The sequence below is a fragment of the Dendrobates tinctorius genome, unplaced genomic scaffold (assembly GCF_039654945.1).
Source record: "Dendrobates tinctorius isolate UK_male_01 unplaced genomic scaffold, ASM3965494v1 ptg000065l, whole genome shotgun sequence".
Lineage (NCBI taxonomy): Eukaryota > Metazoa > Chordata > Amphibia > Anura > Dendrobatidae > Dendrobates > Dendrobates tinctorius.
Window position 1 is genome coordinate 17,825,244 of NW_027361733.1, and position 13,113 is coordinate 17,838,356.

General features: G+C 48.0%; 1 protein-coding gene across 2 annotated transcripts in view; it reads right to left on the reverse strand.

Moving 5' to 3' along the window:
• LOC141094735 (disheveled-associated activator of morphogenesis 1-A-like) overlaps positions 1-13,113 on the reverse strand; it is a 221,031-nt gene that overhangs the window by 68,113 nt on the left and 139,805 nt on the right. For both annotated transcript variants that reach the window (XM_073580660.1, XM_073580659.1), the window contains exon 6: positions 12,036-12,194. In XM_073580660.1, the coding sequence (XP_073436761.1) occupies positions 12,036-12,194 (159 nt within the window). The remainder of the gene's footprint in view (positions 1-12,035; positions 12,195-13,113) is intronic.

Below are 13,113 nucleotides of genomic sequence, written 5' to 3' on the forward strand. Positions count from 1 at the left end.
CCGGGGGCAGACGGCATTCCTGTTTCTCAGAGTCTAGGATCAGGCCCAAAAATTGTTGGACTCTCACCGGCTGTAACCGGGACTTTTTAATATTAAGCAGCCATCCTAACCCCTCTAGGGCAGACATTGCCCTTTGTAGTTGTTCCAGACAATGTTTTGCTGTTTTCCCTATGATCAGGAAGTCATCTAAGTAGGGGATCACAAGAATGTCCGATTCACGTAGATGGGCCATAACTTCCACTACTACTTTGGTAAACACACGGGGAGCGACTGCCACCCCAAAGGGGAGGGCCGCATATTGGAAATGTTGGATTGACCCATCCAGCTGAACCGCCACTCTGAGAAACCGCTGATGAGCTGCATGAATGGGAATATGGTAGTAAGCGTCTTTTAAATCTAACACCACCATAAAACAGTTTTGAAACAGTAATTTTATTGTTGATTTAATTGTCTCCATCTTAAACGGGCGTATGACCAGGAATTCGTTGAGGGATTTAAGGTTTATTATAGTCCTGAAGGACCCGTCTGGTTTGCGCACCAGGAATAGGGGGGAGTAAAACCCTTTCCCCATTTCTCCTTCTGGGACCACCGTTAGGACCCTCTTACGGCAGAGATCATGCACCTCGGCCTCCAGGGCAGCTTGTTCTGGTGTGGAAGACCTGAGCGGGGTGACTTTAAATCGATCTTGGGGGACCCGGGCGAATTCTAGGCGTAGACCCGCAGCTATCACCCCCAGTATCCATTTACTATTGGAAATCAAGGACCAGGCTGGGTAGAAGGCAGCTAGTCTCCCCCCTACCGGGGCAACTAGTCATTGGGGCGGTTTTTTAGTGTCACGTGCTGGACCTTCTTGACGCCCCCCTCCTCCGAACATGAAACCTGTACCTCTCCTTCTTCTGTCCTCCCATCTGCCCTGATCTCTGGACGGCCTTCTACGGAAATAGCCTTTCCTGGTAAAGGGACGTCTGTAAGAAGGATTCGGTAGACTGGGGAACTTCTTTTTATCATCCCTCGGCTTTCTCTAAGAGTTCATCCAAGACTGGGCCAAACAGATATTCCCCCTCACATGGAATAGAACAGAGTCATGATCTGGCCTGGATATCTCCTGGCCAGCATTTTAACCAAAGGGCCCTTCGAGCTGCGTTAGATAAACTAGCAGCTCTGGCTGCCATCCTCGCAGAGTCCGCTGAAGCATCCGCCAAAAAGCTGCCGTACTTTGGATAATTGGCAGCGTTTTCCGGATAGAAGCTCTTGAGACTCCGTCCTTTAGTTGGGAATCCAATTGGTCTAGCCAAACCATCATGGATCTGGCCGTACATGTGGCAGCTATCGCTGGTCTTAGAGCACCTGCTGACATCTCCCAAGTTCCCTTCAAAAAGGAGTCTGCTTTCTTATCTAGCGGGTCTTTTAAGGAGGCCATATCGTCGAAGGGAATGGAGGATTTTTTGGAGGCTTTGGCTACTGCCGTGTCCAGTTTAGGGGCTTTATCCCATCTGTTTACCACTGGGTCGTCAAATGGGTACCTCCGCTTGAAGGCCAGAGGTAAGGAGCCTCTTTTTTCAGGTCTCTTCCATTCCCTATCTATTAGGCTCTGGACCTTATCATTTAATGGAAAGGCCTTCCGCTTCCTGGGATTTAGACCCCCGAACATCACGTTCTGAGCTGAAAGTTCCAGTTTTGTGTCTGCTACCCCCATGGTGGACCTTATTGCTTTAACTAGCTTATCCATCTGGTCTAAGGGGAAGCAGAATCGACTCGAGTCTTCCTCCGAAGAAGACGAAGTGGAGGCCGGGGAATCTGAAGAGTCATCGATCCTTAGGGCGGTCGAGGACTCTGAACCTGAAAAACTACATTCTCTTCCCCTAGAGGAATCCTTTTTAGATAGGGCCTTTATCTCTGTCCTGATTATGTCCCTCAGGCTCGTGGTGAAGTCTGGCGTTTCTTCCGCTACCTGTATGGACGGGGGAGAGTGTAAGGGCCTGTCAATCTACCCCAGGGCCGACGTCCCCTTCCACCCCTACCGTTTGTCTCACGCATGGCTGACACAACTTTTTAGGGTGGCCGTCCGGCAAGGGGCAACTACAGAGGGCACATTCCCTGTACTTCTGTTTTCCCGTAGCTTTCCTTCCCTGCGAAAAAAAACATAAGGGGACACTGCATCAGGGTACATTCACGGAGATCTCTTACCCATGCAGATGAGGCAGGTACCGGATCTCGGAGGGAGGTAGGAGGGTCCTTTAGCCTGGAGGAACTTCTGTGGCTTTGTTCGCCCGTCCGTTTCTTTTTCTGCTGGTCACTCGCATGTGGTTTCACTGTGGCCTGTTTCTGTGGGTGCTCCTGCACCTCGTCCAGCTGCTCTATGGGGGCTTCTGTCGTATCCATCGCTGGCCTTCAGAAGCACCCCAGCAGCGTCACCTCCTGCCTTTTAAGGCCTCCTTGTCCGGGTCAGCAGGGTTCTGGCGTGCACCTCCCACCCGGGACCTCCCACTACCCTCCCCCCGCAAGCTCCGGTCATCCCCCCCGCCCCGGCCACCGCCCAGTACCGCCGTGCACACGCGGCGCGCGCCGGAAGCCGGCCGGCACCCGACTTCCGGTTTCGGCGTCCCCGGCCCCGCCCCCTCCGCCGCGTCACTTCTGCCTCCCATCTGTGGCCTGCGGGGACGCGCAGAAGGAGCCGGCACGACGCCCCCGGCTCAGGCCAGGCCACAGCCCCCACACGCGCCGCCTGCGCCCGCCGACCGGGCGCCACCGCCGGCCCGGCCCGGAAGAGAGAGAGCGGACCCCGGGGAGAGCGCACCAGGAGGGGCCCAGGACATACATATCTCCTGGTGCGGCAATATGGAGGGCGGCTGTCCACCGGACCCCTGGCTCCACCTGCTCTCACCACCGTCGTGGAGACCTACCCGGCCCCACCGTGGCGCTTCCAGGGACCCGAGCTTGACCGAGGTAGGAGACCCCCTCGCTACCTGGGTCGGTCAGCCGGCCTGGGAATCCCTCGGCGACTCCATGATGGACTATCTGAAGGAAGTCCCGTCCTCTAGGAACAGGAAACCAACTGATGCGTGGGAGAGGTGCCGCCCTTTTGTATCTGTAGGTTTCCTGTTCCTGAAGGGCGGATCCCCTCTCTCAGGTGGTGCTGTCATGGACGACCGATAAATAGAGGGCTACAGCTGTCTGCCATACTAGGTAGATCCAAAAGGGAAGAGGAAGGAGTAACTTCAGTGTAACACAGTACTGCATGTACCTCAAGTAAGCGCTAGAGAGGAGACTACACAACCTATCTGACAGAGAGATTCCTAAGTTGCTCCCAGGCTAATCATCTCCGGTGCCATCTGTAATCTGGACCCTGGAGTGCACTTACAAGTAAAAGTAAAGAAACTACATTCCACTGTGTCCTTGCCTTCTTCCTGCAACTTCTTCAGCACTGTAGGCACAACAGACTGAGTAAAGCTTTGGAACTACATGCCCTGGTGTCCTCCGCTTATTCCTGCGCCAACACCATCAACATTGCTACATCTCTGTGCCTGACACTGCACCATCTATGTCTCTCCCCTATCCCTTCACCTACACTGCCCTGGGACTGCTGCCCTACCTGTGGAGGGCCACAACATCATTGCTGCACCACACCATCTGTCCTAGAGGATCTGTCTACAGCGTTTGGCTTAGCATCTTTATTGCCGAACATCACAGGTGGCGTCACAAATCATTCAATGAACATTTCCGCCATTCACAATGGATGCCCAGGGCCACGGGTCGGGTCATTGCTGCCGTGACAACAGCAATCCCCCTCTTGGAGATCCGCGGGCCCGGTACCAAGTACCCCACCAGCCCTGGGAGGGCGACCCAACTTGGCATCACGAACAGGATTACGAAGCCCGGTACCACCGGGTTCTGTGTGCTGAAGATTTATTGGACTTAATTGCTGAGAATGTGCAAAATTAACCAAATTGATAGACTGTAAAATGGACTCTCAAAATGGCCGCCGATGCGGTGAAGAAGGGCGTGATAACATGGGTGGTCCTAAGAAAAGAGCGCGGACTGTCAAGGGGCCACCCCTGACTTAACTTCTATGCTACAGCAACATGGCCCACCCCCAGAGGGGTTCGTATACTGGCTTGTTATGGATGAGTAGGAAGAAGACGCCGCCCCCAGAGGGAGGGGCGAGGCCCAGTGGCGGGAAAAAAGCCCGGGAAGGAAGAAGAACACCAGGACGCCATGATGGAAGGAGGACGGAGGCCAGGAGAGCGCGGTGGAGAAGAACACCTCTCCACCGGCGCAGTAGTCACAAGCACTGGCCGCTGGAAACCATGGACGTGGAGCAGCTGGAGGAAGAGATTGCCCAGCTGAATGACAGCCTGCAGCTGAGGCAGGCCTTGCTGAAGCAGCGGAGGCAGCGCTCTCAGGAGGGGCCTGCTGAAGAGGTACCCGTCACCGCTGCACCAGCCTCATTGCCGGCAACATCTGCTACCTCCGCGGCACCCGTAACATCGCCGCCAGCATTTGTTGCCACCTCCACCCTGGCACCGCTGCTGGAAGCAGCCGCCTGCCAGGAGGTGTTATTCTTGGGTCCAGGGACCGGCATCGCTGTGGAGGATGCTCCACCTGACCTGCTGCCGACGCCTGCGGAGGACCTGAGCGGCCATGAGGAAAAAGGTATTGCCGTCGCCCCTAAGTCCTGGGAAGCCCTGTCAGGCCCCATTGGGTTCCCGCCTGTCCCAACAGTCACCGCAGCCTCCATGTCCATAGCAGTAGTGACATCAGCTGCACCCCCACCAACACAGTGCACACCAGGCACACAGACACCGGGTGTGGAATCCATGATCCTGGTGCTAGGCAAGGTGACTATGGACAGAAATGATCCTGTGCTTGCACAGCCATCAAGTGGCAGCACCCAAGTTTTACCATGCAAGCGACCAAAAACAAGAACAGCTACCGCACCATCAACAGCTGCTGAGCTACCACCACAGACAGCCATCCCCAAAGCCCAACAGGAGGAGTACCTGCAGTATGTTAATCCACCAGCAGGACGCGGACATTCTGAAAATCTCCCCTGGAAGCAGCTCAAGAAACCAGCTTCCACCACCCCAGGAGGAGACCACTACTAAAGAACATGCCCAAAATTACTAACTGTTACCCAGGAGGGTATTGGCACCGGTGTCCCAATGTTTAGAATTATGTTCCAGTTTTTGCCTAGTTGCGTTGGCAGCATTTTTACTGAACTGCAGTGATCATGAACTTGGAGTGGATCACAAACTTTCTTGTATATAGTTGCGCCTCTTTAGGTGCCCTTTATTGGTTTTACGTAGGCTTTCTAAGAGTGAAGACTGTGAGTAAAGCTTTGGAACTACATGCCCTGGTGTCCTCCGCTTATTCCTGCGCCAACACCCTCAGCACTGCTACATCTCCGTGCCTGACACTGCACCATCTACGTCTCTCCCCTATCCCTTCACCTACACTGCCCTGGGACTGCTGCCCTACCTGTGGAGGGCCACAACATCATTGCTGCACCACACCATCTGTCCCAGAGGATCTGTCGGCAGCGTCGACTTAACATCTTTATTGCCGAACACCACAGGTGGCATCACGAATCATTCAATGAACATTTCCGCCATTCACAATGGGCGCCCAGGGCCACGGGCAGGGTCATAGCTGCCGTGACAACAGCAATCCCCCTCTTGGAGATCCGCGGGCCCGGTACCGAGTACCCCACCAGCCCTGGGAGGGCGACCCACTATGACCCAATGATTCTTCATCAGCATGTTTAGGCAGCTAAAGAAGAAACTAAATGCTAGAATATAGTGGGTGCTCGTTTAACTGTCTGAAATATGCTTGTATAAATGGATCGCCCATCAAGGCCATGGGATAATTGGTACCGGGCCACTTCTTAAAAGGGTAGTGTCATGGCAGTGGTGACCCGGTCCGTGGCCCTGGGCATCCAATTAAAGGGAATATTTACAGAGTAAAAATAAAGAGTTTGTAAAGTGTTCGTGACGCCACCTGTGGTTTCTGGTCAGAGATGACCAGCGCTGCAGTGCAGATCCTCTGGGACTGTTGGTGATGCAGCAGAGTTGGTATAGCTCTCCACGGGCAGAGCTTTGTCCCAGGGCAGTGGTGATAGAAAAGATGTTGTATTTAATGATAGATGCTGCGAACAGACTGGAGACAGAAACCAACATGCGTTCAAACAGGTTCTCTTTATTGGCCGTCCTCTCGATGACCACAGCACCACAACAGCTCCTACGCACAGGCCCGGGTACCTTTCACCTCTCCTCTCCCCTAAAGTGACGTCCCTCGCGGTTCTTTCCCTGTGGCTGCCTTAGGCCCACCACCACAGCGCTTCCCCTGGCTGAGTCCATCTGTCTGGTACCCCGGGTGTCCTCTGTCCTGCGGCTATCCTGTCAGGGCCACCCCCCTGACTGTCTCTCCTTCCAGTCCCTTCCGGAGCTCGTCCTTCTTCAGTCTCCTCCTAAGCTGAGCTGCACTGAACTCCTCCTGGACAGGATTCTCCCCTGGGGCTCCCTCTCTCTCTTTTTATTCCCCTGCCTAGGAATTCCCCTCCCGAGTCCCCGTACCTCTGCCCACCATGACTTTGCGATTTCTTACACATTATCTGCTGTTATGTCGTTTCCCTGCTTTCTTTTGTCTCCCTCTAGTGGCCAAACCTCTGTACTGCACGTCTCATTTTCCTGCTATTCTTTGTCTCCTCATAGTGGCCAAAATCCGGTCCTACACCATCTCTTCCTAATTCTAGCTGTTTCCCCATACGTACTGTATATACAAATTCACGTCAAGTATATTTACTGCCCATCTTACATTCACTGTTCCTCTTCAGACAGGTCCATGGGTCAGTCCACTCCCCTACAGATGTAGCAGAGTTGGATAGGGGATGCAGGAATAATTAGAGGACACAACAGAGTGAAGTTTCCTTTTACTGAGCCGTGTAGGTACAGTCCAGGGCTCAGGTTACAGATGGTACTGGAGACGGTCAGCCTGGAAGCAATTTGGGAATCTCTTTATTCAGGTGGGTTGTGAGGTCTCCTCTCTAGCTCTATTCTATGAGGTACTTGCTGCTGTATAGTTTAATCAAGTTCCTCTCACTGTCTGCTACTTAGGTAGAACTCCACTCAGATGACAGCCAGCTATAGCCTGCTTCAGTGATCTCTCCTATATGGCGTCTCTGCCTCATACGTGCTGCGGTGTCGTTGAATCTCAGTTGAGGACAGAGGATCTGCAATCTTCTGTCCTCTGGATTCTACTGCTGGGGCTTTACTACCCACACAGCCTCAGACTCCAGCATCTGGTCTCTGGTGCTCAAGCCTGGGGGTGAGCTCAGCTATAGTTCCTGTCCCCAGCAACTGTCTGCACATCCTCTCTCAACCCTGCTCAGGCACTAACTCCCCACTAACTTCCTGCTTCTGACCAAAGAGAGCAGCTCCCCTGAGTCGGGTTTAGAGCTCCCCCTGCTGGCCTGGAGCAGGAACTGTGTTGTATGCTGGAACTACCTGATAAAGGGGATTCCTTCTTTGCTTCCAGGCATGACATCACTCCCCCTGGAGGGAGGCAATGCCCCTGTGGCATCCAAACTCCTGGGGTGCCACATAAACGCACCCTAAATATTTGTGCGTGATGGACCCCACTTATAAGTTTTTCCTAGCCAGATTTAGTCCAAAAGCAACCATTTCTACCCTAATCTACTGTTGTAACAGCTAAGTTACAGTTGTACGCAGTGTAGATAGTCCTCAGGGAGGTGACCACCTCAGCAGTACTCTGCAGTTCCGGTCCGGTTGGAGCTGCATTGTTTCAGTGCAAAAAGGATGTATTAGTCTAGATTCCAGGCTGATGCCTCTCAGAATATTGTCTTAACCGGATGCAACTGTATCAAAGCTTCAGTTGTGAAATGCTGTATATGTACACAGGTGTGCACAATGTATCTTAGTACAGGTATTAACTGCTTCCTACTAGAAAACACTTTTAATAATTAATCCAGAATATATGACTTTGCACAAGAACTGCTTACGCCATTTCATAATTCCTCCATGCTGCTAAGGATCCTGTTCCTTTTACTATATAATACTTGAGGCCCAATTTAGGAAGGTGTTTTTTGACAGAATTTCAATGTAAAACACCTTGAAATGTATCTCTATGTATAGTTATGCTCAGAAATATTTGGACAGTGACTGAATCCTTGTGATTTGGGTTCTGAATTCCACTATTTTTTTATTTAAATGATAACAACTGAAACACCTACTTCTTGGTGAGTTGTTATTCCCTTGAGTGCATGTTGTGAAGGGGTTTTTCTTCACCATCCGCATTGTCATCAGCGGACGTCCAGGCCCTTTTGAGCTCCCAAGCTCATCAGTGCTCTCTTTTTTTTGCAGAATGTACCAAACTGTTGATTTGGTCACATTTCTGCTATCTTTTTTTAACCCAATGATGGTCTGTTTCTCTTCCACTGACAGCTTCTTTGACCGCATGTTGTAAGTTCACAGCAACAGTTTCCAAATGCCACACCTGAAATCAGCTGGAGACCTTACCTGCTTAACTGATGGATTAACTAGGGTAAAGCCCATGTAGCCCATGAAAGAGCTTTTGAGATAATTGTCCAATTACTTCTGGTCCCTTTAAAAAGAGGCATCTACAAATTAAAAAGCGGTAATTCCTAAACCCTTACTCCAATTATGATGTGAATACTCTGAACTTAAAGCTGAGAGTACAAACATTAAGCTCGCATTGATTATATATCCTGAATGTGTTTTGTTAAAAATCTAAAATGTCCAAATATTTCTGGACCTAACTGTATCACAAAAGTTTTACAGCTTTTAACATTTTTATTCCAGCTCTACTAAAAGGGGATGGGGAAAGGGACAGCATGGAAAATGGTGTTGCCCACCTTTCAAATTCGTCCAAATTTACGCCACCTTGGTGGCTCAATTTATGCCAGAAGGTACTCTAGCACAACGCCATGCTTCATGATTCAGCCTTGGGTCTATTATCCTCGTCTCACATTCGGCTCCAAAGATTTAATTAAATGAAAATTAAGTTTTTTTCTGAATTTTCTTCAACTAGAAATTGTTTTTGTTTTTGAGTCATTAAACTCTTGATATAAGAAGGAAAATGTTATGTTGATGTGAATTTTTTCCAGTAATTTATTTGTGGCAGTTCATTATCCTGTGGAGGGGATATGGGGCGAGAGCAATCTGCTACAATGTATTATCATACAGAAACGTTACAGTGTATGTATTAATAGTGAATGCACATCAGGCGGAGCACAGATCTGGGTCTGACCTTTTCAGGCAGCGCTAATTGCTGACATAGTGGCAGCCAGGGAGTCCACGGTTTGTTAGGATTTGGCTCTGCTTTGGGCATTGAGCTGCTATGCAAGGCAAAGACTCTGCACGTCCCCTGGATACTGCAGAGGGTTCTGCCGCAGATGAAAGGTCTCAGCCCCATACTAAATGCTCCTGATTATTAGACCTTTGCTGAACTTTTTAAACTTTGCACAGCATTATCTGAACTCCAGAAATAATGGATAATCTCACAATGATCTTGAGAATTTCATTTTCGCAGCAAATAAAATGACTTGATTTGACATAAGGTCTTAAATAAGGCGATTAGCCTCAACGCCATTGATTTAATGCGGTTAAAAAAGAAGGTTCCTCATCTGTGCCCAGGCTTCTCCCATCATTCTATTGATGGTTTAGTTGCATGTAGTTTATAGTCTCCTGTTCCTGCTACATGCGCTACCATCCAACTGGGCCAATCTGTGCAAACTGAGCTGCATTGTAAAGCATAATGGAAGGAAAGAGCAGAAGCTTAAAGGGGTAGTTCAGGTTTGGCATGAAAGTCTGCAGTCACTTTATGTGCATGTATACAAGTGAATTGAGAGAAACTGACAGCATTTAGTCAGCATGTGACCGGCGCATTTTTTTGACGAGACCATGGGTGCCTGTGTGCCGAATCCGGAACTAGAAAGGCTGCATCCTCTGTTCCCTGGGGGAAGCTTTAGCGAGGTGGACTTTCCTCTTTATCCTGGAGGAAGCATGAGTGAGCGGGACCTTCCTCCTAACAGAGGGGGGCGGGGGAATAAAAGGGGAAAGTGCGCGCAGCAGAAGAGTTTGGCCCGAACGGAGGGCAGCACGCAGTCAGGTGAGCGGCGCGCTCCTCTTCCCCTTCCCACACAGAGCACCGGCGCTGCAACAGGCCGCTATGACAGAGTCCCTTGACATCTGCAGAGGGACCACTTCACTGAGGGAAGCCGTGTATCCACAGCAGCAGCATCCAGGCAGAGGAGTGCTCCGTCCCGAGAGCATCAGCAGTGTGCAGGCCAGTGTTCGCCATCTTCAGCAGCAGAGACCAGAGAGCGAGAGGAACATGCAGTGTGTGCCCGGTGACTACAGAGAGATGGAGACGTACAGTGTGAGCCCGTGACTACCAGATAACAAAGTGCTATATGCTCCATGTCCGTGAGTACAGTACATGTGCCACATTAGAGGGTCTGAGTACGGGACTGACAGTGGTGCCCTGACGTTGCCAGCAAATATTTGCCCAGACACTTGCGCCCTGATTTCACCAGAGTATATTTGCAGAGCCACGTTGGGCTCATACAGGACTGTGGCCCGTACCCTTGTCAGACACTGCAGTATATGAACTAGGCTCAGCAGAAGGTACCGACCGCTGCTGCCAGAAGACTGGGCATTGATGCCCACAGGACCTTCCTGGAAAAGACGTCGCACCAGCCGTTGCTGGCGCTACTGAGTTCTCAGCAGGAGTTACAGTTTGAGGAACTTCTGACACAAGTCATACACAGGAACTGCCATTACTAGAACCGTTATTCTTTACCTCCCAAAATCCTTTGCCATATATACTGTTTAATCCACTGTTTAACCCTTTACCTCCCTGCGTGGAGTATGCCCCTCTTATTAAACTTGTTAACCCTTGCTCTTCCTCCTGTCCGTCACTGCATCCCGCAACCTGCTTACACTTGGCGTAGTCGGCAGGATGCAGTCCACAGTTGCAGAGGAGGCAGACCAAGCGGTCAGGGGTGCCCCAAGAGACAGCTATATTCTTGTGCATAAGAGCAGTATTATAGTAGCTATATTATTGTACATAGGAGCAGTTTTATAGTAGTTAAGTTCTTGTACATGGGAGCAGTATTATAGTAGTTATATTCTTGTACATATGGGGCAGTATTATAGTAGTTATATTCTGGTACATAGGGAGCAGTATTATAGTAGTTATATTCTTGTACATAGGAAGCAGTATTATAGTAGCTATATTAATGTATATAGGGTCAGTATTATAGTAGTTATATTCTTGTACATAGGGGGCAGTTTTATAGTAGTTAAGTTCTTGAATATAGGGGGCAGTATTATAGTATTTATATTCTTGTACATAGGGGGCAGTATTATAGTAGTTATATTCTTGTACATGGAGCAGTATTATAGTAGTTATATTCTTGTACATAGGTCGCAGTATTATAGTAGTTATATTCTTCTACATAGGGGGCAGTATTATAGTAGTTATATTCTTGTACATAAGAGCAGTATTATAGTAGTTATATTCTTGTATATAGAAGCAGTATTATAGTAGTTATATTCTTGTACATAGGAGCAGTATTATAGTAGATATATTCTTGTACATAGGGAGCAGCATTATAGTAGTTATATTCTTCTACATAGGGAGCAGTATTATAGTAGTTATATTCTTGTACATAGGGGCAGTATTATAGTATTTATGTTCTTGTACAAAGAGGGCAGTATTATACTAGTTATATGCATGTACATAGCAGCAGTGTTATGGTAGTTATATTCTTGTACATAGGGGACAGTATTATAGTAGTTATATTCTTGTACATAGTAGCTGTATTATAATTGTTATACTCCTGTACATAGCGGGCAGTATTATAGTAGTTATATTCTTGTACACAGGGGGCAGTATTATAGTAGTTATATTCTTGTGCATAGGGGCAGTATTATAGTAGTTATATTCTTGTACTGTACAATACTGTAGTAGTTTTGCATTGGTATTCCGCTTACATATATGTATTTCCAGTGCTGTTGATGGAGAATGTAGGCATGGAGTTGTATGTTCCGGCACACACTTCACAATCAGATAGCTTGACACTAATTTTTTCTGGCAATAGCTTCTGGGCACAGTAAAATATGAGTTCATCTCTTTTCACTTTTACCAAATATCTGTAAAACAATGCAGGAAAATATTTTATTTACACAGTACCAGGCACCACACAGAATAACAGATTTTCCCCCAAAGGTTTATTATGTGTTTTTGTGCTTTTTAAACTAATATATAACTGAAGTATAAGGCAGAAAGACATTGCGCTACTATAAAGTTTTCTAATGCTGTTAATTGTTTAAAAAATCTTTGTAATATAGTTGCAGTGTTTTTCTACAGTTATTGTTCAGGTTCTTCCTTCATCCTGGGGTGAAGTAACTGATTCAGCTGCTATTTTATTTGTTATTGAAAATAATATAAATCCTACTCTCTCATCATCCAATGGCTCAGGGTTTAGCCTAAAGTAGAACGAAAACATAGAAACCCTTTACAAGCCAAGCATGCACATACAGTATCATTTTCTATTTATCGCCACCTTTTAATATTACATCATGTTGAAATTATTTTTTTCTACTATACTGTAAATCATTATAGAAGTGAGAAATTTTATTCCGATACAAAACTCTCAATTGCTTTTATAGATCTTTTTGCAGTCACCACTAGGGGGAGATAGGAGTTTACTAATGGTATCAAAGCCAAACCCAAAAGACAAAATGTTATCATGTATATATATATATATACATACATACACATATACACACATACACACACATTGTATAAGTATATCTATGTATAAATAAATATATATAACAGAAAAAGAACAAGGAGGAGCAACAGCAATTGGGGTGCAAAGTCTCACGGGCACATACCAGTCCTCAATGTAGCAAAAAAAGATGGAAGCAGCACTCCATACTCTGTTGAAAAATACAACAGCCCATAAGGCGACATTGAAGACGTCTCACACTTAGGGGCTATTAAAATAGAATAATTTTCTACACAACTTTTTAATTTTTTTCTGTTGACATAGCCATAGTTTTTTTT